The sequence below is a fragment of the Bos taurus genome, chromosome 25, assembly GCF_002263795.3.
Source record: "Bos taurus isolate L1 Dominette 01449 registration number 42190680 breed Hereford chromosome 25, ARS-UCD2.0, whole genome shotgun sequence".
NCBI classification, from domain to species: Eukaryota; Metazoa; Chordata; class Mammalia; order Artiodactyla; family Bovidae; genus Bos; species Bos taurus.
In genome coordinates this window covers 26896330-26924177 of record NC_037352.1, presented here as the reverse complement: position 1 = coordinate 26924177, position 27848 = coordinate 26896330, and the positions used below count along the sequence as shown (strand labels likewise).

Genomic DNA, 27848 nt, shown 5'->3' with positions numbered 1-27848 from the left:
TGACTCATGGGGAGCTACGGTACATGTGAACCATTGTTGTCAATTCTAGAGCTTGGAATTCAGAATCAGAATCAGGTTGGGTTTCACTCACAAGGTCACATGGATACAGCTCGGTTAGAGATGTAACTTTAGCTGAATTTCGAGCGAAGCCTCCTGGCCAGGGGTCTGTGACGCGCTCCTGGCTGTCAGGACTGAGTAAGCCTGTTCTCTCTTCTCTGGGGCTGCCTCTCCATTCTTCTGCAGCACTAGGACATGGGGAGCAGGGGGTGCTGCTTCCAGCCTTGGGACTGGGCTGAAATTTGATACTTATTGTCTGGGGCATCTCCTTATGGCTCTTATTTCCTTAGCCATAACCACGTGTCTGCTGTGTGCCAGGAACAGTAATGGTTGCTAGGGCAGTGAAGATAGATCCCATTTGGACCCCATGCTCAAAGACCTTACAGTTCAACCAAAGGAATAGGACATGTATGACTGGGCCATCTACTAGCTGATAATTACTTACTGGGGCTTCCCTGATGGCTCAGCAGGTAAAGAATCCACCTGCAATGCAGGCGACACTGGAGACTCAGGTTTATCTCTGGGTTGGGAAGATCCTCTGGAGGAAGAAGTGGCTGCTACTGCTAAGTCACTTCAGTCGTGTCCAACTCTGTGCGACCCCATAGACGGCAGCCCACCAGGCTCCCCCGTCCCTGAGATTCTCCAGGGAAGAACACTAGAGTGGGTTGCCATTTCCTTTTCCAAGGCATGAAAGTGAAAATTGAAAGTGAAGTTGCTCAGTCCTGTCTGACTCTCTGTGACCCCATGGACTGCGACCCACTCCAGTATTCTTGCCTGGAGAATCCCACGGACAGAGGAGCCTGGCGGGCTACAGTCTATGGGGTCACAGAGAGTCGGACACGACTAAACACAAGCATAGTCATTTATTGACCACCTAGCATGTGTGAGATGTTGATTCAGGAGCAGCCACAGAAGTCTAGAGGGGAGCAGAAATGGTGGTGGCTTAGTCATGCTCATCTAACCCAGTGCCCAGCCTCTAGAAATACTGATGAGATGGATGCAGGTAGTTGGATGTTTGGTTGTTGGGGAAGGTTTCATGGAATAGGACTAGCTGTGGACACTGCTAAACAATCTACTCACTGGAGAAGACACTGCAAAGATATGGTTCATCTGAGAGGCTGTGAGGCAAAATAGCTGGATATGAGTGTTTCTGTAGGATTCAAATGGAATGGAGTCCAAGAAAGAAAAGGAAAAGTGTGAAGGAGCCTGGGCGCATACTTCCTGTTGTCTTTATTTTTTTCTGGCTGCACCATGTGGCATGTAGGACCATAGTTCCCTCACCAGGGACTGAACCCATGCCCCTTGTACTGGAGCAGGGAGTCTTAACCACCAGACCACCAGGGAAGTAAGTCCCTCTCTGTGTTCTTTGCACACAGGTCCCTCTGGGTTTACTTTCGACTTGAGTCCTTTTGAGAGACCCGGGCTTCCCTGGTAGCTCAGCTGGTAAAGAATCTGGCTGCAATGCTGGAGACCTGGGTTTGATCCCTGGGTTGGAAAGATACCCTGGAGAAGGGAACAGCTACCTACTCCAGTATTCTTGCCTGGAGAATTCCATGGACAGAGAAGCCTGGCAGACTACAGTCCATGGGGGTCGCAAAGAATCAGTGGCTTTAGGTGCTATACAGTGGAAGTGACAAACAGATTCGAGGGATTAGATCTGATAGACAGAAAGCCTGGTGAACTATGGATGGAGGTCTGGAGGTCCGTGACATTGTACCTGGGGTGGTGATCAAGACCATCCCCAAGAAAAAGAAATGCAAAAAGCCAAAATGGTTGTCTGAGGAGGCCTTACAAAGAGCTGAGTAAAGAAGAGAAGCTAAAGGCAAAGGAGAAAAGGAAAGATATACCCATTTGAATGCAGAGCTCCAAAGAATAGCATGGAGAGATAAGCCTTCCTCAGTGATCAATGCAAAGAAATAGAGGAAAACAATAGAATGGGAAAGATGAGAGATCTCTTCAAGAAAATTAGAGATACCAAAAGAACATTTCATGCAAAGATGGGCACAAAAAAGGACAGAAATGGTATGGACCTAAGAGAAGCAAAAGATACTAAGAAGAGGTGGCAAGAATACACAGAAGAACTGTGCAAAAAAGATATTCATGACCCAGATAACCACAATGGTGATCACTCACCTAGAGACAGACATCCTGGAATGTGAAGTCAAGTGAGCCTTAGGAAGCATCACTATGAACAAAGCTAGTGGAGGTGATGGAATTCCAATTGAGCTATTTCAAATCCTAAAAGATGATGCTGTGAAAGTGCTGCACTCAATATGCCAGTAAATTTGGAAAACTCAGCAGTAGCCACAGGACTGGAAAAGGTCAGTTTTCATTCCAATCCCAAAGAATGGCAAAGCCAAAAAATGTTCAAACTACCACACCATTGCACTCATTTCACATGCTACCAAAATAATGCTCAAAATTCTCCAAGCCAGGCTTCAATAGTATGTGAACTGTGAACTTCCAGACATTCAAGCTGGATTTAGAAAAGGCAGAGGAACCAGAGATCAAATTGACAACATCCCTTGGATCATAAAAAAAAGCAAGACAGTTCCAGAAAAATGTCTATTTCTGCTTTATTGACTATGCCAAAGCCTTTGACTGTGTGTATCACAGCAAACTGGAAAATTCTTAAAAGAGATGGGAATACCAGACTACCTTACCTGCCTCCTGAGAAATCTGTATGCAGGTCAAGAAGTATCAGTTAGAACTGGACATGGAACAACAGACTGGTTCTAAATCGGGAAAGGAGTACATCAAGGCTGTATATTGTCACCCTGCTTATTTAACTTCTATGCAGAGTACATCATGTGAGATGCTGGACTGGATGAAACACAAGCTGGAATCAAGATTGCCGGGAGAAATATCAATAACCTTAGATATGCAGATGACACCAACTTTATGGCAGAAAGTGAAGAACTAAAGAGCCTCTTGATGAAAGTGAAAGAGGAGAGTGAAAAAGTTGGCTTGAAACTCAACATTCAGAAAACTAAGATCATGGTATCCAGTCCCATCACTTCATGGGAAATAGATGGGGAAACAACGGAAACAGTTTATTTTCTTGGGCTCCAAAATCACTGCAGATGGTGACTGCAGCCATGAAATTAAAAGACGCTTGCTCCTTGGAAGAAAAATTATGACCAACCTAGACAGCATATTAAAAAGCAGAGACATTACTTTGCCAACAAAGGTCCATCTAGTCAAAGCTATCGTTTTTCCAGTAGTCATGTATGGGTGTGAGAGTTGGACTATAAAGAAAGCTAAGTGCCGAATAATTGATGCTTTTGAATTGTGGTGTTGGAGAAGACTCTTGAGAGTCCCTTGGACTGCAAGGAGATCCAACCAGTCCATCCTAAAGGAAATCGGTCCTGAATAGTCATTGGAAGGACAGATGCTGAAGCTGAAACTCCAATACTTTGGCCATCTGATGTGAAGAACTGACTCCTTGGAAAAGATCCTGATGCTGGGAAAGATTAAAGGTGGGAGGAGGAGGAGACAACAGAGGATGAGATGGTCAGATGGCCTCAGGGACTCCATAGACATGAGTCTGAGCGAGCTCCGGGAGTTGGTGATGGACAGGGAGGTATGGTATGCCGCAGTCCATGGGGTTGCGGACTCAGACAGAACTGAGCGACTGAACTGAACTGACAGAGTCCCAGGAGCCAAAAACCTGCATCTCCATTCTAAGAAAAACATCAATGCAGGCACAACAGCTGATCCTCTGGCCGAGACAGAGAGGGCTCAGAGTGGATGGGACTACACGGGGAGCAGAGCCCTACCTAAAAGGGGGCAGGCACCACTCGGTTCAAACCAGATGCTGGAGGCAAGAACCTGGGCCAGCTGTTTCCAGCTCTACTGATGGATCATAAGCTGGACATCTGTGTGTGTGTGCTTAATGAAGTCTCCCAATGTTAAAGTAAATATCAATTCGAATTTTGAAAAGAAAACTCTGCTACTTAGGGTTCTACTTAGGGAACCAAGAGAAATCAAGTTAGACATGGGCTGAAGCCAAGTTTCAACTGGCCTTGAATGCCATGCTTACAGAGATCTGATTTGAGTCCATAGACAGCTTTAGTTTAATAGATTAAAAAATAAAAGATTACAAGTTGGTAAGAAGATGAAGGAAGCAGAGTGGTGTGGCAAGAGAAAAGATAACTGGGCTTCCAACTTGACTTAGAATGACACAGCCATCTCTCAAATAGAAAGGACAACGGGGCTGGTTTCAGACCTGCTTGGTTCAGAGAAGGTAGCCGGATGCTAACCCATCGCCCCAGCTGACCGGGTCCTGAGCCCGCGGGCCTGGAAGCGCGACGCGCGTTCCTGCCTCCGCTCCTGACCCTGAGAGTCTGGGACAAGCCCGTTTATAAACTGACTTTATAAAACAGTCGCCTACAAGATGGGGCCGATACCACAGGCTTCTCGGGGCAGCTGTAGAGTTAAGGAGGAGGGGGACGGACCAGCACTAGGGAGCGGGGAGGAAGGAGCGAGCGCTTTCTTACCCGGGGCTCTGGAAGGTTCGAGGTCTCGGGGAGGGGCCGGCGGGGGACCGGGAGGCTGGCGCTTCCAGGAAAAACGGCCCCCCGTCCCGCGCCTCCCCGTGACAGCCTGCGACCGGGGAGATCAGAAGCCTCCAGGGGCGGCAAGTTCACCGGCGTCTCCCCCCACACGCCGGGGGGACCTCTGTTCTGGAAGGGCAGGCCTTCGCCACCCCAATTCAGAGTCCCCCCTTTCTAGATCCCGGGGGTCAGGGATGCCTTTCGGGGAGCCCTACCCCTCTGCCCGCCCAGGGCTCATCCGCCCCACCGTGGGGCTCCGGGCGAGGCGGGGCAGAGAGCCGCAACCGGTAGCCAGCGCACCGGATTCCCGATTCCCAAACCCTCGCACTGCCGGAAGCAAAGTTTCCTCCCGCCCCCAACGCGGCCTCTCTAGGAGCCTGGGGTGCAGGCGTCTCAGTGGGAATAACCCCTTCGACCCCGGCAGAAAGCTGCAACTGGAGGAATTAGTTCCCTTGGCTCCTTGAGAAGGGCCAAGTTGCCTAGTGTTCACTCTGGAGGACGTTTTGATGATTCTGGTGCCCAGATCAGGGGGAGGAGCAGAGCCCAACTGCCTGGGTTTCTAAACCAGCTCGGCTGTTACTCCTCTTCTCTGAGCCTTGGCTTTCTTTGCAAACATAACCGAGCTAGCTCAAAGCCTTTCTGTATGGATTCAATGAATTAATATACTGCAAGCCCTTAAGTGCGCTTGACACATAATAAGTGCTCAATAAATGCTAGTGTTTGTTTGTTTGTACTGCTACGTTTTGTTGTGGCGGTAGTGGTTTTGGTAGCATGGCTTGTGGAATCTTAGTTCTCCGACCCAGTATTGAACTGGCGCGGAGTTCTAACCTCTGGACCGCCAGCCAATTCCTTACTGCTTCCTTTTTTAAAATGGCTGTTGGTAGAAGGTCAGTTCTGCAACAGGAACATCAGGAACACCATAGAGAGGCTAGTTAAGGGGCTGCTGTTGATTGTGGACCTTCTTGCTAGGATCCTTGTAGACCTGATCTCAGTGGCTGTGGGACACTTGTGAAGGGAGTATTCTTCCCATTTTATGGGTAACTGAGTGTATGTAGGTTAGAGTCTGATTTGAACTGAAAGCCCTCAAAGCCCCAGGTCACGTGCCTCTTCTCCTCACACTGCATCTCTGAGTTTTCAAACTTTTTCTGGAAATTCCAAGCTAAAAGCATGGAAACCATCAAAACTAAAACCATGTGTGTGATGTCACAAACATGAATGTCTAGAGAGTCCAGGGCTGAGGAGGCTGTGCAAAAGCACCTAATTTCTCCCCACGATGGACACCATCTTCACCTGAAGAAAAGGCTCTTGTGACCTTAAAAAGAAGCAAGTTAAAAAAAGCAGCAGCAGCAAGCTGCAGACATCCAAAGAGAGAAAGGCATTGAGTATACATTTTAAGGATAAATTAAAACCATGTTTTTACTTTCAAAAACTATTACCATCCAGCCCAACCTTTCACACACCCTGTGGAAACCTCAGGGGCCAGTCTGATTGGCCATTTCTTCCTGCTCAGGGTCCCTCTGGGAAGTTTTCACTGGGCTCTAGCGCTTAGTCCGACTAAAGGTCCTCGGAGAGTGTGGAAGCCTGGAGGAAGTGGGCAGCTGTCCTTTCATTCCCTAGGGATGTAGCAACTAGACAGACGTGCAGGAGAGCAGCCCAGGAGAGGGTGGGTCAGGAAGCTGTGAGTGAAAGGGGTGAGGGGCGATGGGAGATGAAGATCCAGAGTTGGCAGGCACCATCTTTCTTACCCTCTCTTACTATGTCCTTAGGCACGCTGCTCCCTCTGCCTGGCTGAAGGTTTGAGAGGGCTGGACATTAGCGTCTATCTTGTCATTTCTGTGAGAACGTGCTGGGCTTTCCCAGGATCACTCTACGAGTCAGTGATTTAGTCAGGACTGTTCAGTCAGAACAGGATATGAATTCTCACTCCATGTACCCGGGCAGGAAGAGGAGTGTGAGGTCACACTGGTTCAAAGGGCACACACACTTTCTCCAGTGAGGAAACCAAACAGGATGCTTGTTAAGTCACTTCACAAGGTCCGATTCTTTGTGACTCTGTGGACTTCAGCCCACCAGGCTCCTCTGTCCATGGAATTCTCCAGGCAAGAATACTGGAGTGGGTTGCCGTTTCCTTCTCCAGGGGATCTTCCCCACCCAGGGATTGAACCCAGGTCTCTTGCATTGTGGGTGGATTCTTTACCACTGAGCCACCAGGGAAGCCCCGTTATATGTTTAGGCCATAATTTATTTAATCAGTTCCCCTATTGGTGGACATGTAGGTTTTTGTTTTTTTGTTTAGTTGTTTTTACTTGGCTTCATTGGGTCTTAGTTGTGGCACGTGGGATCTTTTGTTGTGGCGCTCAGGCTCTCTAGTTGTGGCTCATTGGCTTTGTTGCTCTGCAGCATGTGGGATCTTAGTTCCCTGACCGGGGATCGAACCTGAGTGCCCTGCATTGCAAGGTGGATTCTTAACCACTGGATCAGCAGGGAAGTCCTGGACATGTACATTATACACAGTCTTTTGCTATAGAAACAACATTTCAATGCATAGGATTATGCCTGCATTTTTGCATGCCACATGTGTCACCAAGCCTGTACGATCTAGAAATGGAACTGGTGGGTCAAAGGCTGTGGGTGTTTTGAATTTTGATCAGTTTAGCCAATTTTCCCTTCCTTCTAGGAGGCACTGAGATGGATCTTCTTACTTGTTGAGATTTTCTTGTTTGAGATGGCTTCTCCACAAATCATATAATCAAACTATTTATATTTGAAGATTTCTTAGTGTTTCACGGTTGTTTTTATTTGCATTATGAAATTTGTTTTATAACCAACAGTGGCAAGAGAAAATGGAAATGTGACATTGGAGGTGTGAGATTTTAAGAAAGCATTGTGCTTCTTTGAACTAAGTCACATCTTCTGATCCCACTTGAACAAGGAAAATAATTTGCCAGTGAGCTCTAAGCCACCTGATTCCTTGGAGAAGGATGTACAAAAGATAGACAAATGAAATAACAATTTTCAAAATAGGGAAAAGATGTTAATAATACAAACCAAAGGCCAGCAGTCTTGATGTTTAACTCAGCTGGAATTCTCAATCAGACCATCCAGTGGATGACTTGTGAGTATAATGGCATGGTGTAGGGGAGAGGAAAGACATTGAATCCCATCAGGCTGCAATAATCACAGCTCTTACCTAACCAGGTGACCTTGGGCAGCTACTTCATATATTTCTGAACTTCTAACTCTTCAGCATAAAATAGGGGCAACCATAGCCACCTGCCAGAACAATGGCAAAAACTAAAATAACTCATGGAAATGTGTGCCAACTCTTGGAAGTTCCCTGGCAGTCCAGTGGTTAGGACTTGGAGCTTGCACTGCTGCCGTGGGTTCAGTCCCTGGTCAGGGAGATAGGATCCTGCAAGTCATGCAGTGTGGCCAAAAAAAAAAAAAAGCATGTTAATATGGAAGGAAAGAGGTTAAACCTGAGCCCTAGACATCTGAGAAAGAGGAAGAAGGCTGGACAGATAAGCTGAAGATTGAGTAGCTGGAAGCCAAAACAACTTGATTGCCCCTGTAAAAGGCAGTCTTTTTCCAAATCTAGTGATCAGATCTCAAGTGTGAAAAATCAGACAAACAAACCTGCAAGGGACTTCCCTGATGGTGCAGTGATTAAGAATCTGCCTTGCAATGCTGGGGACGAAGTTGCGATCCCTGGCTGGGGAACTAGGTTCCACATGTCACGGGACCACTAAGTCTGTGCACCATAGCTACTACAACAAAATCCAGTTTGCAGCAACTAAGACCCGACGCACCCAAATAAATAACTACTTAAAAAAAAAAAAAAAACTCCAAAAACTGGTTTTGTTTCAAGCCATCTTCTTATCAGCTAGGTATTTCTTTTTTTTTTTTCTTTTGGCCAAGCTGCATGGCATGCAGGATCCCAATTTCCCCTCCAGGGATTGAACCTGAGCCCCCCTGCAGTGGAAGCGCAGAGTCTTAACCACTGGACTGCCAGGGAAGCCCTGTATGCTAGGTATTTCTTAGGGCCACCATTTCATTTTTTGTGTATGGCCCCTGGAACTGACAAGGAAGAGATATTACTGTGCATTTATCTACCAACCCCAAAGAGCCAAAAGGCACATGTTGTAGCTAATCCCCATATTGAGATTGTTTATGACTGGGATGTGTAATCTGTAACAGTGTCTTTAAAACTGGTTGAATTTACAGTAGCCACGCTGCATGTCCTGCCCCACTGGGACTTTGCTTGCCATCTGTCTCTGTGTTGGACTCGATCAGAATTAGGGGATGGGTTGAGGATATGACCCTTGGCATCATAAAATGTCATCTTGATGAGAGCTCACAGGAGAACTTTCTCCCAAACCTTATATGCATTTTTTAATTAACTTATTTCTTTTTGATGCACTGGGTCTTCATTGCTGAACGCAGGCTTTCTCTCTAGTTGCGGCAAGCAGGAGCTACTCATTGCTGTGCTGCGGCGGCCTCTCTTGCTGTGAAGCACAAGCTTTAGGTACGCTGGCTTTAGTCGTTGCGGCACGCAGGCTCAGTAGTCGCAGCTCGCAGGCTCTATAGCACAGGCTCCATAGTTGTGGCCCATGGACTTAGTTGCCCCGTGGCGTGTGGAATCTTCCTGGAGGAGAGATCAAACCTTTGTCCCCTGCCCTGACAGGTGGACTCCTATCCACTGTGCCACCAGGGAAGTCCTCATATGAATTTTGTAACCAATATTTGCTGGCGCCTCTAGAAAGCTCAGCAAATCTATAACCCACTTTTAAAACACATTTTTATTGGAGTAGAGTTGATGTACTAAAACCCACTTTGAGCAATTGTACAAACAAAGCTTTATACGTATGTATTGTACACCAAGCCTGGATTCATGTTATCATTTCTCCACTTATTTTCCCTCTGCCATTTTATTTTTTGTCTTGATCATGATACTCTGCTTCCACAGCTACAATTGGTAATGATGGCCAGCATTTTAATGGCTGGGAGGCTTACTAGATGCCAGGCACCTGTTGTAATGCTTCAAGTCCTTTTTTGAAACCAAGCAAGGTACAAATAAAGAAACAGACACAACTGCCAGATCCCTTATCTCCCTTATGGTTTGCTGGGATCCACACAGTCAAAGGCTTTAGCGTAGTCAATGAAGCAGAAGTAGATGTTTTCCTAGAATTCCCTTGATTTCTCTATGATCCAGCATATGTTGGCAATTTGATCTCTGGTTTTTCTGTCTCTTAGAAACCTAACTTGTACATCTGGAAGTTCTTGGCTCATGTACTGCCAAAGTCTAGCTTGAAGGATTTTGTGTATAACCTTGCTAGCATGTGAAATGAGTGCAACTGTATGGTAGTCTGAACATTTTTTGGCATTGCCCTTCTTTGGAATTGGAATGAAAACTGACCTTTTCCCAGCCTGTGGCCACTGCAGTTTTCCAAATTTTCTGACATATTGAGTGCAGCACTTTAATGATATCATCTTTTAGGATTTTAAAGAGCTCAGCTGGAATTCTGTCACCTCCTTGGACTGCAAGGAGATCAAATCAGTCAATCCCAAAGGAAATCAGTCCTGAATATTCATTGGAAGGACTGTTGCTGAAGCTGAAGCTCTAACACTTTGGCGACCTTATGTGAAGAGCTGATTCATTGGAAAAGACCCTGATGCTGGGAAAGACTGAAGGCAAAAGGAGAAGGGACGGAAGAGGATAAGATTGGTAGATAGCATCATTGACTCAATGGACATGTATCTGAGCAAACTCTGGGAGACAGTGGAGGACAGAGCAGCCTGGGATGCTGCTGTCCATGGGGTCGAAAAGAGTTGGACTCAACTTAGTGACTGAACAATAACAACAACTCTTATGGTACCAACTTCAAAAAGATGTCGTTTTAATATCTGAGGCCATAAATCTTAGAGAAAGGCTACATATCTGACTTCACAGTTCTCCACATGAAACAGTATTTGGAAATAAACAAACCTACAGAGCAAAACAAGGATCTCTCAGCAGTCCAAAGGCATCAGTTAGGGACTTTCACTTACCTGGTGGTCCAGCGGTTAGGACTCCATATTTCCACTGCAGAGTTCCTGCGTTCAATCTCTGGTCAGGGAAATAAGATGTAGTATGGCCAAAAAAAAAAAGAGGGCATCAGTCAAGTGATAATAACCTTACAAAGCTCAACCCCTAAGGTTCCCATAGGAAAGTGGTGATCATTGCTGCTGCTGCTGCTAAGTCACTTCAGTCGTGTCTGACTCTGTGCAACCCCATAGACGGCAGCCCACCAGGCTCCCCTGTCTCTGGGATTCTCCAGGCAATAACACTGGAGTGGGTTGCCATTTCCTTCTCCAATGCATGAAAGTGAAAAGTGAAGTCGCTCAGTCGTGTCCGACCCTCAGCGACCCCATGGACTGCAGCTTTCCAGGCTCCTCCATGCATGGGATTTTCCAGGCAAGAGTACTGGAGTGGGGTGCCATTGCCTTCTCCGGTGGTGATCACTAGGAGCCCACAAAGAACCATACAACCAGACAACATTCATGTCACTTACCCAGTGAATACAAGAATAGGGATTGACAGTGACACAGTGCTCATTCATTCTGAATCCTCGTCTAAGAGGTGTCATGCATGGTCTTAGCAATATCTTTCTAGATATGACTCCTCAGACAAGAAAAACAAAAGCAAAAATAAAGCAAAAGGACTACATCAAACTAAAGAGTTTCTGCACAACAAAGGAGACCATCGATACAATGAAAAGACAACCTACATGGTTCAGTGATTAAGAATCTGCCTTCCAATGTGGGGGCTGTGGCTTTGATCCCTAGTGGGTGGCGCTAGTGGTAAAGAACCCGCCCGCCAGTGCACAAGACTTAAGAGATGCGGGTTCAATCCCTGGGTCAGGAAGATCCTCTGGAGAAGGAAATGGCAACCCACTCCAGTATTCTTGCCTGGAGAATCCCATGGACAGAGGAGTTGGAGAGCTACAGTCCATAGCATCACAAAGAGTCGGACACAACTAATGTGACTTCACACGCACACGGGGAACTAAGATCCCACATGTTGCAGAGAAACTAAGCCCGCATGCAGCACTCCAGAGCCTGTGTGCCACAACTAGAGAGCCCGCAGCAGTCAATTTAAACAATGGGCAGAGGGGCTGAACAGATATTTTTCCAAAGAAGCTGTACAGATGGTCAACAGGCACGTGAAAAGATGTTCAACATCACCAATTATTAACGGAAAGCAAATCAATGCAACAGTGAGATATCACCTCATGCCTGTTTGTGGCTATTATCACAAAGGCAAGAAATAATATATTGGGGATTTTGCACTAGATAAGTAGTATAGCCATACTAAATATGTGAAAATCAAATCATACACCTGAAAATCACACAGTATTGTAAGTCAACTGTACTTCAGTTAACAAATGAACTCACTCATTTTTTACCTGCCCCTAGTTCAACCATTTTTGCCTATTATTATATTTCCTTCTTCTGTTTTTCTAAGCTTTAAAAACTTAGTTGTCAGTTTTTGTTTCTTCATTGCCTTCACAGTCATAAAGTTTAAAAATTATTTTATTTCTTTCTTTTTCGTTGCTCTGGGTCTTTGTGGCTGTGCGTGGGCCTTCCCTACTTGAAGCAAGTGGGGGCTCTTTTCCCTTGAGATGCACAGGCTTCTCACCGTGCTGGCTTCTCTTGCTGTGGAGTGCAGGCTCTAGGCACCCAGGCTTCAGTAGTTGCAGCATGCAGGCTCAGGAGTTGTGGCGCACGGGCTTAGTTGCTCTCTGCATGTGGAGTCTTCCCAGACCAGGAACTGAACCTGTGTCCCCTGCATTGGCAGGCGGATTCCTATCCACTCTACCACCAGGGAAGTCGTTCACAGCCATACTTTTAATAGCTGTATGTACAATTCCTCCCGTATCTACCACCTATACTATATTGTGCTGAGTTATTTTTCCTGTGGTTGAATATTTACATTGCCTCAATTTTGTGCTCTTACACGTAAAACTTTAATGAACATCTCTGAGAATATATGTCACCCAGTTTTTGTTGTTGTTGTTTGGCCGCACGACTTTGGGGATTTTTGTTCCCCAACCAGGGCTTGATGGGGAAATAGGCCCTTGCTCTCAAGGCTGCTTATGAGTGCTTCTCCTCAGTCTCCCATCGACTCCCTTTCCTAAGTAACAATTACTTGAATCTGCCCATTGGAACTGAGGGAAGGTCATGGAGGCTGAATGAAGGCTGTTTGCTGTAATCAAAGTGGGAGACACAGAAAGGCTTGGTGCCCAGGAGACCCACAGGGGCCTGCACGCCTCCAGCATGCATATCTTGGGGGTAGAAGGGCCATCCTTTTCTGGTGGCAGCGTCTGGCAGCCTTTCTGCCTGTGGCTAGAAAGGTGTCCTCACAGCAAGGTGCCTGGGGTGGTGAGGTGAGTGGCCTCCTCTGGCTTCACCTTCCCAGCCCTTGCCTCCTGCCTTGAGAGCATCCCTATCCACAAAGCAGGGGATGTCTAGTCATGGCCCCACATCCTCCCAGATGACCCAGGACACGGTTTCCAGATTCCTGGCTCTCCTGCCCACCAGGCTGAGGGCTGTGCGCTCTGACAAGGAGGACTGAGGCAGACCTGGCTAGAGCTGGTCAGCTCTGAATTCTTGCATCACCTCAGGTAACCCTCCCGTCCCTTGGAAAACAAGGCTTATCCTCTTTCCAAAGAAGAGGTAGCTAAATCTCTAAGAGGCAAAGTGAGTTGCCCAAGACCACACTGGCAGTGAAGATGGAGCAGGGTTTTGACCAGGATCCACCTCCAGGGGATCACAGGGCGGCAACAGTGATAAAGAACCTGCCTGTCAATGCAGGAGACACAAGAGACTCGGGTTCAGCCCCTGAGTCAGGAAGATCCTCTGGAGCAGGAAATGGCAACCCACTCCAATACCTTTGTCTGGAAAATTCCATGGACAGAGGAGCCTGGCAGGGTGCAGTCCATGGGGTTGCAAAGAGGGGGATATGACTGAACACAGACACACACCTAACCACCTTCAGGACCTTACTGCTCTCAGTGTAACCTGGCTTCTGGGCACAAGGTCGTGTATTAAGGGGTCACAGAGGAGGCTGGTGAGCTGTGGCCAAGAAGAACATGGCAGTGGGCTGTCCATGAAAGGCAAGGAGTCAATCCTCATCCTTCCAGAAATTTCCCTGGCAGGAGGGTCTCCTTCATGGCTACTGCGCCATCTGACTATAGGCAACAGAACAGCACACCCCCACCTTCAGAGCACCCTCTGCCTCCCTAGAAGTAGGACAGGAATCTGTCTGGAGAATGGCTTGGCCCACCCAGGGTGCCCGCCCTTCCCAATTCCTCTCTCCAGCTTCTGGAGCTAGTGGAGGAGAGAATGGTGGGGTCGAGAGGTTTACCCTGTGGTCCCAGACACACACACACACACAGCCAACCTGAGTCATGGTTAAGAGCCATGATGTTTCTGAAGTCAGCATGCCTGGGTTTGAATTTATCTCATTCCTAGAAACTGTGTCCCAGTGACTCACTCTATCCTCAAATAATAATAATAATGGTTTCATGAGTTGTTGTGAAGGTTTGTGGAATTACATGTAAACCCTTGGGACAGTGCCTGGCATCATCAATGGAACCACGTCAGCAGATATCATCATTCTATTTATCATTCTGAACCTGGTGAACCTAGAGCAAAGGGTACAGAATTAATAGCTACTGTTACGTGGGTGCTGGAGTATCAATAATGAAAGATGATTAATATATTGAAACTACCTTTCAGTTTCACAGTTGGGGACGCAATGGAGTGACAAGGACTGTGACAAACTGGAAAGTCAGTGTCCTACTAAAGAAGGACCCGACCGCCCAGCCAGCTGTCTCCATGTGAAAATTTGGGTGATGTTGCCACATCTTTGGATTTTCCAAAATTCGAATTTTTATATGAAACGTACCAATTTGGGGGTAATCATGTAAAAGTGTATTTATTTTTGGCTGCACTGGGTCTTCGTTGCTGTGTGGGCTCCTCTCTAGCTGCAGTGTGTGGGTTTCCCATTACAGTGGCTTCTGCTGTTGTGGTGCAGGCTCGGGTGCAGGCGCTTCAGCAGCTGTAGCACGTGGGTTTAGTAGTTGCGGCCCCCGGGCTCTAGAGCACAGGCTCAATAGTTACAGCACACGAGCTTAGCTGCTCTACAGCGTGTGGGATCTTCCCAGGTCAGGGATTGAATCAGTGTCTCTTGCATTGTAAGGCAGATTCTTAACCACTGAGCCACCAGGGAAGTCCTGAAATGTACCAATTTTTTAAAGGTGGCAATTTATTCAGTTAAAAAAAGAGAGAGACAAAAATCTTGTAGGTCAAATTCACCTCTTTCTGTGAGCCTCTCGGGTACAGCTTTCCTGTCCACCACTGCCCCAGGGCCCGGTCAGACTTCTGTAGCCCGGGGAGGGCTGGAGAGAGCCTTGGAGGTCAGATCTGCCCACCAGCCTTTCTGATCCCATGTGGGCCTCCCTCTCACACATCCCTCAGAGAGAGGGAGCGAGAATGGGGATGTCTGTGAATGAACGTGACTGTGCCCTGGAGGTTCTGCCCACCTCTGCCCCATGTGTCCAGCTTGGGGATTGATCCAGAAACAGATGGAAGAGGCAGGAGGATGACTTCATTCCGTGCACTGGGCACCTACTACCTGCCAGTCACTGTTCTGATGGCAGTGATGACAAGAGGCCAGGCCCCTGCCCGGATGGAGCTGCTCTTACCCTCCGTGCGTGCAGGAGGGGCCGATAGTGTTGGGGTGAAACATGCTGCAAGAAACGCAGGGGAAGGGGGCTCAGGAGGAGCAAAGACCCTGAGGTGACAGCGAGGTATCAAAGGTGTTGGAAGCCAAGGATAAGATGGAGATATGGCTGCTAGAGCAGGTGGAAGGTGACAGTGCTGATAAGGAACAGAGGCAGGCCCAGCGGGGCCTCTTGTCCTGCTGACCATACACTCTAACGGCAGACGTAGGCCCAGAGAAGCTGCGTCCACCATAGCAATTTCTGACGGTTTGTTCCTCCTCTGGCTCCAGCGCACTCATGTCTCTGAACAGACAGAACTCACGTTCTCCTGTAATTGCTTTGTGTTGAACACACACACACACTCAAACCTTCTGAGTTCTTGAGGGTAGAGAGCCCAGCTTTTGTTCAACTCTGAGGTCGCCCCACCTTTCTGTTCCCCACAGTGCCCAGAGGTAATAGGCTTCCATATACAAATGTTTTCAATTGAAATAATGGCATGGCCTCACATCCCACACCTTAGTTTCCTGTCCTGTAAAATAGGGATGATCGTGGATTGGAGTGAGGAGGAAAAGAGATCAAGGCTATAAGCATTGGGAGCCCACATAAACTGGCCTTGGGAGGCCACCTGGGTTTTTCTCTTGCTCTGAGCTGGGTGCCCCAGGAGCTACTGGGAAAGGCTCTGGCCCTCCTCTCTCCTGCCACAACCAGGCCTCAGTTTCCTCCTCTAAGGAGAGCTAATTGGGGCCCCGGGGGCGGGCACACACTTGCCAGGGAGGCTGGGGCCAGGGACACAGGTTGCCACAAATCTCTCCTGGCTGTGCTGGTCCCCTTAGCCCAAATGCTTGCTGCTGCCACTTATTTCAACTAAGCCGTTTTTTTCGTCTGTAGATGTTCCATCTCCAAGTGTGGCCGGCCAGCCCCTAATCCCAACCCACAACCCAGACATCCAAGACCCCTTCGTGGGTCTGAGTCCCAACAAAGGCAGACCCCAGGGGACCAGCAGCCACCAAATCAGAGCTCGGGCTTTCTGGGAGCGGCAGGCGGAGCCCCTGCCAGATGCAGGGTGGCCAGAAATCCGGAGCCCCTCACTGGCATCTCGGTTCCCCCCGAGAATCAGCTCCCACTGGAGACGGAGAGAGGGGCGCCGTCTCCGCCACCTCCCGGCTTCCTCGTCCTCCTTTTTTTCCCAGGCTGTGGGAGGCAAAGGGTTAAATCCCATAGAGCTGATGCTCTGACTCCAGGCTAGAGGGGCCCGGGAAGCTGGGGTCACTTCCTGCTCCGTCCCAGTCACCCTGAACTGGTCCCCGGGTCCTCAGCTTGGGATCACCCCTTGAGAAGGACCCTAGAGTCCTCGGCATCTAGCCCGCCCACCGAGGCAGGGCATTCAAGGGGTTAAGTCCCCTGGGGCTGGATCCTGCCTTCCGGCCTTTCCCAGACCCCAGAGCCGTGAGTGGGGGACGCCTGGGTTCCCGGGGGGGGTGGCCCGGAGGGCCCGGGACGGCCGCCGGGGAACAATGGGGCGCGGAGGCCGGGGGCCCGGGCCCGGGCGTGAGCCCCCTCCCCCGCCCCCCGGCCGCCCGGGGTAGGGGTGGGGGCCGGGCAGGGGCCGCGAGGGCCGAGGATTCTGGGAAGAGCGCGAGGGTCTGGCTGTGGGGGAGGGGAGGGCGTGAGCATTCTGGGAAGAGGGAATTCGGCCTGGCCGGGGGCTGGGGCGCCGCGGGGGAGCCGGGAATCCTGGGTGCCCCCGGGGGGCGGGGGAGGGGAGGATGCCGGGCTCGGGGTTGGAGAAAGGAAGGAGGGTCGCGGGGACCGGCTGGAGCCGAAGTCCAGGGTCTGGGCCGGTGCGGGCGTGGGGGGACCGGGGCCAGGGTGGCTGCATTCCCGCAGCTGCCTCCATGTCAGGGTCACCCTGGGCCGCTCTCCACACCTCTCTGGGAGGCAGCCTCCTGCTCTTCTGCCCTCCCTCTCCCTTCGCAGTGGGGCTGGCTTGAGGTCGAGACCCGTGCAGGCCCGAGCACCTCTCACCTCCCTCGGTCTCCCCACTTTCCTGCTCCATGTGGGCCTTGTCATTAACCCTTTCCCTTCTACCCCGGACCGCTGAGTTTGAATTTTTCCAGAGACATCAAGGTAGATGAGTGCTCACCTGTCCTCAGCAAACACAGCAGGCCTCTTCAAAATAGGCAGGCAGCCCCCAGCTTAGCAGAAATCGCGGCTGCCACCTCCCCACAGACACTTACGGATGGGGGTGGGGGATTCTCAGAGCCTAAGAAGCTGCAGAGATGAAGAAATTCATTTACTTCCTAAAATCTAACTCCTGTCTCTCCTGGGTTCAGCTAGCTCCTGCTTCAGTTTGGTTACCACCCCACAGCCTCCTCTAGAGTCTTTGCACATGGCCACCCAAAGCCCAGGCCCCCACAGGGTCTCTCTTAAGGGTCTAAACGCTGTAGAGAGTTCTCGCACTTAGCTTCTGAGGCCCTGTTCCCTCATCCCGGAATCTTATCACTGTTTTGGGAGTGACAGCTGCCTGTGTTTCACTCTGAGCTCCTGTTCCTCTGCTGCCATCCTCTCCAAAGCACTGGACCAAAGAGGTTCTCTAGGAGCAAGGGGCATCTCATTCATTCATCCAGAATTTACTGGACACCTAGTACGTGTTAGGGATGGAGTACAGCAGCAACAAAAGAGAAAATGGATTAGAAGAAGGGATGCCAGGATGGAACCATAGTGGAAGGCTTCAGCCGGGAGTGTTCTGTTTCTTGTTCAGAGCTCTGGGTTGTCAGGATCCAACCCCTTCTTTCATAGCCAGGGAAACCTGGTCCCAGGAATTTCTCCAGCCCTTTCCCATGGCCAGCAGGCTCTGACGGAGCTGTCTTTCCCCATCTGCCCGCGTTTGTGAGTTTCACATGACTTTCAAGGTCATCTCCCTCTCTTAGAGGCCAGGACATGCCAGACACAGAATCTTGCATTTCTGGTCTTAGCCCTGCCACTTCCCAGCCTGTGACCTTGAAGAAATCTCACTGGGCATTGGTTTCCTAATCAGGAAAATGGACAACCTGATTGGGGGTGAGATGATGAGGACCATACGGCAGGCACTGTGTCTGCTGTCACATGCCAGGTGGTCTGCATGCATTCATCCTGTCTCTCTTTTCCTTTCCATTTCCCTCTCAAAGTAGTTTCTGCAGAAGTCCCTGATGGCTTTAAACTGCCCCCTCTCCCTACCTCTAGCCCTAGCTTCCTCTTTCTTTCTGTGCTTAGATAACGGGAAAGTGCTCCAGTCTTTTGGAATGCCCTGTCTGTCCCCTCAGGGAAATCAGGGTGGTTATTACTTTTTTTTTTTTTAACTCTTTAAGTGTTCCAGCTAGTCTTGGTTCTCTGTGGGGCTCATAAGCAAAGTTTATTGGTCCCAATTAGCAGCCCCATTAAGGAGGAAAATTAGAGTCTTAATGAGCTTCCTCTGATTAACAAAATAACAGGTTTCCCAGCCTCTGGGCATCTGAGGGGTGGGGTGAGAGCCTCCTTTTCCTGTGGGCGTCAGATGCTTCTCCAGCCCCCAGTCTGGGTTCAAAGGGTTATGACTGACGAGCTTTTAATTATACTCAAATTCACCTACTTGCTTAGTGGTGATCTTAAGCTCTGGAGCAGAAGGCAGGCCTACAGGGGGAGGGGGTTGCGGTGAGAACCAAGGCACAGAAAAATGGGGAGGTAGGAGACTACAGTTCACATCAGGAGAAATAAGGGCTGGGGATGGGGCAGATGGGGGAGTGGGGCTGGGGGAGTCAAAGCAGACCGGGGCTCAGCTCCCTGCCCCACCCCACCCCCAGGGTCCCTGGAGCACTGGACAGCCCTGAGTTCCGGGATGGAACCTGAGACGGCGCTCTGGGGCCCAGATCTGCAGGATCCTGGACAGAGCCCGGACGATGGTCACCCAGGTGAGGGACACAAGAAGGGACGGCGGTCCTGAGGAGAGAGTGGCCCCATTCAGGGAGGGGCGCAGGCTCTGGGAGAAACCCCGGGAGGAGGGAAGTGAGGCCTGCCCCCGATTCTGAAAGGAGATGGGGGCTGGAGACTCCCTTTCTCTCTGTAGGTGCAGAGAGTGGGAACGAAGAGGAGAGCACTCAGCATGAAAGTTCTGGGGAGGAGGTCATCTTGGGAGATCCAGATCAGAGCCCAGAATTCAAGGACCCATCAGAGATGCCCCTGGAGACACCCTCCCAGGATGCCTCTGGCCCCCAGGATGCCCCGGCCCCGCTGGGTCACGCCAACCCCTCGGACCACCAGACCCCTCTGGACACCCCCTCCCCCGAGGTAGTCCCGACCCCGTCAGACTGGACCAAGGCCTGTGAGGCCAGTTGGCAGTGGGGGACTCTGACCACCTGGAACAGCCCCCCGGTGGTCCCGGCCAATGAGCCCAGCCTGCGGGAGCTAGTGCAAGGCCGCCCGGCCGGCGCCGAGAAGCCCTACATTTGCAATGAGTGCGGCAAGAGCTTCAGCCAGTGGTCCAAGCTGCTGCGGCACCAGCGCATCCACACGGGTGAGCGGCCCAACACCTGCTCCGAGTGCGGGAAGAGCTTCACGCAGAGCTCGCACCTGGTGCAGCACCAGCGCACGCACACGGGCGAGAAGCCCTACAAGTGCCCCGACTGCGGCAAGTGCTTCAGCTGGAGCTCCAACCTGGTGCAACACCAGCGCACGCACACGGGCGAGAAGCCCTACAAGTGCACCGAGTGCGAGAAGGCCTTCACCCAGAGCACCAACCTCATCAAGCACCAGCGCTCGCACACAGGCGAGAAGCCCTACAAGTGCGGCGAGTGCCGGCGGGCCTTCTACCGCAGCTCGGACCTCATCCAGCACCAGGCCACCCACACGGGCGAGAAGCCCTACAAGTGCCCCGAGTGCGGCAAGCGCTTCGGCCAGAACCACAACCTCCTTAAGCACCAGAAGATCCACGCCGGTGAGAAGCCCTACCGCTGCACCGAGTGCGGCAAGAGCTTCATCCAGAGCTCGGAGCTCACCCAGCACCAGCGCACGCACACGGGCGAGAAGCCCTACGAATGCCTGGAGTGCGGCAAGAGCTTCGGCCACAGCTCCACGCTCATCAAGCACCAGCGGACTCACCTGCGCGAGGACCCCTTCAAGTGCCCGGTGTGCGGCAAGACCTTCACGCTGAGCGCCACGCTGCTGCGGCACCAGCGCACGCACACGGGCGAGCGGCCCTACAAGTGCCCTGAGTGCGGCAAGAGCTTCAGTGTCAGCTCCAACCTCATCAACCACCAGCGCATCCACCGCGGCGAGCGGCCCTACATCTGTGCCGACTGCGGCAAGAGCTTCATCATGAGCTCCACCCTCATCCGCCACCAGCGCATCCACACGGGCGAGAAGCCCTACAAGTGCTCCGACTGCGGCAAGAGCTTCATCCGTAGCTCGCACCTGATCCAGCACCGGCGCACGCACACGGGCGAGAAGCCCTACAAGTGCCCTGAGTGCGGCAAGAGCTTCAGCCAGAGCTCCAACCTCATCACGCATGTGCGCACGCACATGGACGAGAACCTCTTCGTGTGCTCCGACTGCGGGAAGGCCTTCTTGGAGGCGCACGAGCTGGAGCAGCATCGGGTGATCCACGAGAGGGGCAAGACCCCGGCCCGAAGAGCTCAGGGCGACGGCCTCCTGGGGCTCGGGGACCCTGCCCTGCTGACCCCACCCCCCGGAGCCAAACCCCACAAGTGTCTGGTTTGCGGGAAGGGGTTCAACGACGAGGGCATATTCATGCAGCATCAGAGGATCCATATTGGCGAAAACCCCTACAAAAATTCGGACGGCCTCCCTGCCCACCCCGCCCCCAAGCCGCCTCAGTTCCGGTCCCCCAGGCTCCCTTTTGGAGGGAATTCCTTTCCCGGTGCTGCGGAGGGCAGAGCCGACCCGCCTGGACAGCCCTTTAAAATGCCCGACGGGCAGGAGAGTTTCAGCCACAGGCTGGGGCTGCCCTCCTCCAAGTCCTACATCTGTTCGCACTGTGGCGAGAGCTTTCTGGATCGCTCGGTGCTCCTCCAGCATCAGGTCACCCACGGCAACGAAAAGCCCTATCTCTTTCCCGATTATCGGATTGGCCTCGGGGAAGGGGCGGGGCCCAGTCCCTTCCTCAGTGGAAAGCCCTTTAAATGCCCCGAATGCAAAAAAAGCTTTGCCCTCAGCTCAGAGCTGCTGCTGCACCAGAAAGTTCATGCCGGCGGGAAAGCCCAGAAGAGTCCAGAGCTGGGGAAGAGCTCCTCCGTCCTCCTGGAGCATCTCAGGAGCCCCCTGGGGGCCAGACCCTACAGCTGCTCAGATTGTGGGGCCTCCTTCCTCGATCGCCTGGCTCTCATCCGGCACCAGGAGACCCATACTCAAGAAAAGTCCCCCATACCCGAGGACCCCCTCCCAGAGCCAGCCACCCTGTCCACAAGCCAGGAAGGTGAGGGAGAGGCCCCCGCACCCACAGAGAGCAGCAGCCATGAGGAAGGGGGAAGCCCCAAAACCAGCTTGGAAGAAAAGCCCTATTTGTGCCCCGAGTGTGGAGATGGCTTCACAGAAGTCTCAGCCCTCCTCCTCCATAGGAGCTGCCACCCCGGGGTCACCCTGTGAACAGGGTCTGGAGACCAGAGGCCTCTCTCCTGAGAGGAACACTGGGTCTCCTCAAAAGTTACGTGGGGAAAGGAGGAAAACCCTATCAGATTGTAGAGAAGAAGAGGATAAAGAATTGTGGGTAAAAGTAGTGCTTTTACATCAGTGATGAATAACCCTTTAAAACTGTTGGTGGGAACCACTTATAAGGCAGTAGAGAAAAACTGTTGGGTTAGAAACCCTATAAATATGTAGGAAAAAAAAAGCCCTTTAAGTCTGTAGCAGAAAAACCCTATAAACCATAGTGGATAAAAGCCCTATTAATTGTAGGAAGAGGTCCCAATATGTCTCTAGACAACCCTATAAAACTGTATTGAAAACCTAGTGAAACTATAGGGTCGGGGAAGCACAGGGAATCCGACAGCATCGACTTGGGAGGAGTGACCCTTAGAAGGTGTAGAAGGACCTCCCATGAACTCACTCCACAGTGTTCTCTCCCCCAAGAGTATGGGAGGGAGCCCGTCTGCCAGAGCCGTGGACGATGACACCAAGGAAAATGCTGGGCTGGGGGAGGAGCGTGGGAATGAGGAGGAAACTTCTGATTCCCCAGAGGAGAAATGACCCAGGAACTGGGAAGAGAAGGTCCAGTTCAAGGCACTGGGGGTTCTGTGGGGGACGAGGGAAGTCTTAGATGATTGTGTGTGAGAGAGGGAGAGGCCCATGGAACTCCTGATCAGAAAGAACCCCCAAAATGGGAAGAAAAAAACATGTCCAGCCTGTTTAAAGGCCAAAGTTTGGGGAGCATAAAAGTTTTAAGTGTAAGGAGACTAGGAAACCACCACAAAAATTAGGAGGGAAGAGTAGGGTGATTTATTAGAGTGCTTTGAGGAAAGCGAACCAAGGTGGAGAAGCCGTTGAGATGGAACCCAACAAACCCCAGGCTGCCCAGTCCTCCCTGTTTCAGAAGCTTGTCAAACTGCAAGTACAAGCAGATCCTAGCTCAGGCCACCAGAGTTCCCCACATCCCCGAGCCAGGCAGGACTCCCCTCTCCCCAGCTCAGCTGGGGAACATCGCTGCGAGGCCTCCAGGGATGGAGGGTCCCTCCTGCCACATTCTCAGGTCTCACTGTCGGGAGGCTTCTCCTGCAATCTAACTGCCACCAGTCCTGAGGCTGTGGCAGCCCATTTCCTTACATTCTGTCCTCAGAGAGGGAGAAGCCTTGTTAGTCGACCTCCAAAGAATAAATCCCTTCAGAGACACGAGGTCTGTGTGTGGTCAAATTCTGGCCAGACTTCTCTTAAGAGCACCACCTTTGATTCTCTGGCAACAAGGGACAGCAGAATGGACAGAATTGAGAGCCTGGATTAGCCAGCAACCTGATTTTTAACCTCATTCTCTCACGTGAACTGTTAGCAAGGCTGCAAGAGGACGAGCCAGCAAGAGGACACGTAGTGATGGGTGTCCAGATACCCCACAGACTGGACCGTGGGTCCCTGAAGAGTACACGGAGACCTGACCACCTTCCTCACCTGGGTACCTGGAGCCTTCTGAGGTTGCAGCAGCCCAGCCCAACTGTGGTCTTGGAAAGAAGACAGAGTCCACCCACTTGGCTCCTCTCCTCCTTAGCCAGAAACCTTCAGAGGGAGACAGAATGATGAGAAACACACTCCCTGGCCAGGCCCGGCTCCTGTCCTCACACACCACGTACAGTGACATACTTTCATTAACCCTGCCAAACCTGCTCCCGTGGTGGGGAATGAGACTGTTGTCCTCTGAAATGGTCGAAGAGCCAAAACTCTTGAAACATCCATAACAAGAACCCCACCCCTTAACCCCAGAGACCCTTAAAGGAGGACAGGACTCCCTGTCCAGAGCTGGGTCTGGAGGAAGTGCCCACTGACACCACGTCGGCCCCAGTAACGTGCTGTGGTTCAAGTAGAACTGAGATGCCAGGTGGGGAGTCACGTCCCTGTAGAGGGTGACCCGGCTTCCTACAAACCTGTGGAAGAGACCTCTGATTCCATTACCTAAAAGTTCAAAAGGTGAAAGTCCTTCACCCTCCGTCTGTCCTGTTCCCAAAGGGATGACCCTCAAAGGCTGAAATCTAGAACACTGTAGGAGGAAAAGCCTAGGCCTGCTGGGGAGAAGGGAAAGGCAGGTCTTGGGGGACTGAGGAGACCCTGATTATATCTGCATAAAGCCCCACCCACCCAAGTGCCAGGTCAGAAAGCGCCACCAGGAGGGGAGAAGGAGCCTGCCTGCCTCTACTGACAGCATGGACCGAGGAGGCGTCCCTCTGAGACTGAGGAAGAGGAGACCATTCTCCAAGCAGGTTTTTTCTTTCCTCTAAGATGGCAGCAGAAAGAAAAATCATTTGTAGAAACAAACCCCTTGTAAAACTAGAAGCAGATCCTCTTGGAAATAGGCCTGAGGAATCAGTCTCCAGAAGGGTCCGGGAGAGCAGCTTTTGGGGCTCAGGGCCAGTCCGGGGGAAGATGGGTGGTCAAGGCTGACTGAGGGCCTTTCGAGGCCTCGGGTGTAGCATACATAGTAGGGTGCTCGCATGTCATAGGGTGAGGGCCAAGGGTCTTGGCTGTGGTACTGAATGGATGATGTGGACACAATTAGTTGGGGTCTGGGGTTTCATAGCAAGAAAGGGGGCAGAGTCAGAGACCTTTGGGGTGTGACCTGTTCTCTGTTGCCCACCTCCCCAAACTCCTTTAGCCAGCTGCTTTCCTCCCAGAGCGAGCTACATCTTGGGAGGAACTAAGCAGGGAGCAGGCTGGGGGAGGCGGCAGTATCGAGTCCTTCTGACCAGGTCAGGCCAAGGCCCAGGGGATTGTGGCACTTTCCCACCGGAAGCGAGTCGGGAAGGCAGAGTGTAGCCAACCCCTCCTGTCCAACTCCACACAAGCCTGACTCTTTAGACAGGCCCTTATGGAGGAGCGCAACACAGGGTCACAGCGTCATTGGTGAAAGCAGAAGGGAGAGTAGAAACTGATCTGAGCTTAGGGTGAAACTTGAAACTGCTATGGATATGGAGGTCAGAAGGGAGCCCGGGAGAACTTGCCATGAATCCTGAATGGTGGGGAAGCTCGAAACCATCACAACCGAGAGGTGGGGTTCCATCACACCTGCCCCTCAGGTGAGCAGCCCCGACTCTTTTGCCCCCACTCATCTGACTTGTCCCCGTGGAGTGAAGAAAGGCCCCACTTTTGAGTATTGTGTGTCAATAGCAGTGTTGTGTCAGCGGTGGTCATGTTGATTAGTTGAAGAGAATAAAGGGAATAAGATTTCCCAGGTGTTTTCCTATCTTCTCTTTCAAATTCAGAGCAAGCTGAGAGAGCCCGTTCTTTGCCAAGGCAGGGTCCACATGTAAGTCAAAAGCTCAGCCCAGCCCTGTTCCCAGAGGCCGGAAATCTCCATCCAGTGCTTGCTGGTGGGAGCCTGAGGGTTTATAGCTTTAAAATCTATCCTCTTGGGAGACGGGGAGAAATGTGCTGAGAAGGTGGCAGAGCCAAGCAGCACAGCATGCCGACTTCTGGGTGGCAGCCTGGTGACTCGCACTGGGCTGGCTCAGGGCCAGCTGTGCTGCCCCAGGGAGCCCTCTCTGGCCATGACGCCCACACCCTCTGCAGACTGCCACGAGGCACAGCGCCCAGATTTAGTTCCAGAAGCTGGCAGCCGCCTCCCCTGGTTCTCCTGGGTCCTGGACTGTGTCCAACCCTTCCTCCAGACCAGAGCCCCCTAGACCCTGAAGAGAAGTGGTTGGAGACCTAGCTCGTCATCTAACTCAGGATGTAGCCCATGAGCCCCCAATGTGTGGAGAGGCTGAGGCTAACAGAAGGCTGCCATTTACCTAAGATCTATTGCAAGGTGGTAAAGGAAACCAGAATGACCAGGAGCAAGCTCTGTGTACAACCAAGCCTCTCCTCCCCCACCCTGGGCCTGCCCGGGCCTGGCCTGGGCTCCACATCGTCTGGGTCAGGCAGGGATGCACCGCCAAATCCTCCTTGCAGGCTTGCCTCAGCACTATCTCCTGGGCCTAAACCTTGCCCTGGCCCAAGTGACTGCTTGAGGCAGCTCTAACCCAGTGCCTGCCTCTGCCCCAGTCTGCTGGGGGCCTCCTGCCCTAGCCAGGAAGCTGTCTCCACACCTTCCCTTTGTCTTTCTAACCCCAACTCCCAAGGCAGGCTCAATTGTCTCTCCTTTCCCTTCTCCATCTGGAAAGCAAGGGGTGGGGAAGGGTGAAAGAGAAGAGGGAATTGATTTCATGAAGAAGCGAATAAGGAAGGCTATTCTATATTTCCTGGAGACACTGAGGTCCATCAGCATAGGAGTCCTCTGTAAAATGAGGGGACTCCAGAGGAAGAACAGACACTGGAGCCCACTGATTCTTTTTTTTAATTTATTGGGCTGCACTGGGTCTTAGGTGCAGCAGGTAAACTGTTAGTTGTGGCATGTGGGATCTAGTTCCCTGACCAGGGATCGAACCTGAGCCCCCTGCCTTGGGAGTGCAGTCTCAGCCACTGGACCACCAGGTAGGTTCCCCATTGGTTCTTACTTAGCAGAAGGGGTTGGATCCAGGCATAGTACCTGCCACAGCAGCGGGGCAGGAAACTGGCTAGAGGCAGTGACATGAAGGATGAGGGCTGCAGGAACAGGAAATTGTGAGTGTCGGGATTAGGGGTGGGGTGGGAGATAGAGGATGCATAACAGGTGTCAGCTTAAGAGCATAGTGGGGTGGGAACTGAGAAAAGGCGAGAGAGCAGAGGCTGGACTGTGGAGTACCTTGTTGGAGTAACTTCGGGATAAGGACACCATTGGGGGAAAGGGGAATTAAGGCGAGTGACATGATCTTAGCCCCATCCTCCAACCCTGGCCATAAATGGTAGCAATTTGGTAAATAATATAGCAGAGTGTAGCACCAGAGAGCCCAAGGGAAGTGTTACTTATTTTTTAATCAAGTTTCAGAGCTTTGCTTTTTGATGTAAACATTTAGTGTGTGTGTCACTCAGTTGTATCTAACTCTTTGCAACCCCATGGACTGTAGCTCACCAGGCTGCTCTGTTCATGGAATTCTCCAGGCAGTACTGGAGTGGATAGCCATTCCCTTCTCCACCTTCTCCACTCTTAAGAAGAGTGATTGAAGTCAAATGCTCCCCTGGAACCTGTGGCCAATCTCACTGGAACCTGGCTAAAACAGGTACCTTTGCCACTATGGCCAACATCTGCTCACCCACACAGGCCAGCCAAGATCAGGACTGGGCCAGGAGGAGCTTTGACCTCCCTGTCCCAAGAGCCCAGGGTATCGCAGACACTGAGTTTACTGGTGCTTGGAAGGGATTAAGCACACTGACGGGGAAGGGCCTGCCCAACTCTTATGGCAGATCTCCCCGGTATTGGGCAGGCTCATTCTAAAACCAACATTTGTGAAGAACTTACTCTTCCTCCTGCAGCATCAGTGCCTGCTCTTCCCACAATTCTGGGATTTTTATCCCACTCCCTTGGGGGCAAGCTTGAGAAAGTGGTTTGGTGTCTATTAAGCATGAGGACTGGGAGTTTTTAAGACTCCCCCCTCCCCCCGGATATGGAAACTGCTTAAGAGAGATATTTGGGGAAGTGACGTCGTCACTTGGATTTGATAAGGAGCCCACGTGGAGGTGACTCCTGGGAAAGAGGATAGAGCTCACAAAGGATTGGCTGACCCCGACCTGCAGCGCTCCTTTCTGAGCCAGACGGCATCTCTATGATGCAATATGCTGCGTTTTTTCCCCACCCTGGCCACCACTGCCGGGGGCCGCGGACACTTCCTCGGCGGCCCGATGCCATCCCCCGCCGTGGCTCGTGCCTCGGCGAGCGCGCCCACAGCCG

General features: G+C 51.4%; 1 protein-coding gene and 1 long non-coding RNA gene across 4 annotated transcripts; one reads left to right on the top strand and one right to left on the bottom strand.

Annotated features, from left to right (window-relative positions):
• The first annotated feature begins 79 nt into the window (after nt 1-79).
• On the top strand, nt 80-25270 carry ZNF629 (zinc finger protein 629). Of its 3 annotated transcripts, none has more exons than NM_001206206.4 (3): nt 80-195; nt 19198-19305; nt 19461-22752. In NM_001206206.4, the coding sequence occupies exons 2-3, from the start codon at nt 19233-19235 to the stop codon at nt 21992-21994; spliced, it is 2607 nt and encodes an 868-aa protein (NP_001193135.1). In that variant the 5' UTR covers nt 80-195; nt 19198-19232; the 3' UTR covers nt 21995-22752. The 3 variants fall into 3 exon arrangements, with proteins under 3 accessions (NP_001193135.1, XP_005225018.1, XP_005225019.1); XM_005224961.5 differs by lacking the exon at nt 80-195 and adding an exon at nt 16665-16825 and having other exon boundaries at nt 19461-25270; XM_005224962.5 differs by lacking the exon at nt 80-195 and adding an exon at nt 17100-18023 and having other exon boundaries at nt 19461-25270.
• On the bottom strand, nt 5994-17604 carry LOC132343900 (uncharacterized). Its single transcript, XR_009492927.1, has 3 exons — nt 17523-17604; nt 10662-10719; nt 5994-9258 (listed from the first exon to the last, which is right to left on the bottom strand). It is a non-coding gene; the product is annotated as an uncharacterized lncRNA (long non-coding RNA).
• Nucleotides 25271-27848: the final 2578 nt, after the last annotated feature.

Bases quoted from the DNA above. Each gene is read 5' to 3' on its own strand.
- ZNF629 (XM_005224961.5), top strand. From the start codon at position 19,233: ATGGAACCTGAGACGGCGCTCTGGGGCCCAGATCTGCAGGATCCTGGA. The intron at 19,306-19,460 runs GTGAGGGACACA...TTCTCTCTGTAG, and splicing joins CCCGGACGATGGTCACCCAG to GTGCAGAGAGTGGGAACGAA.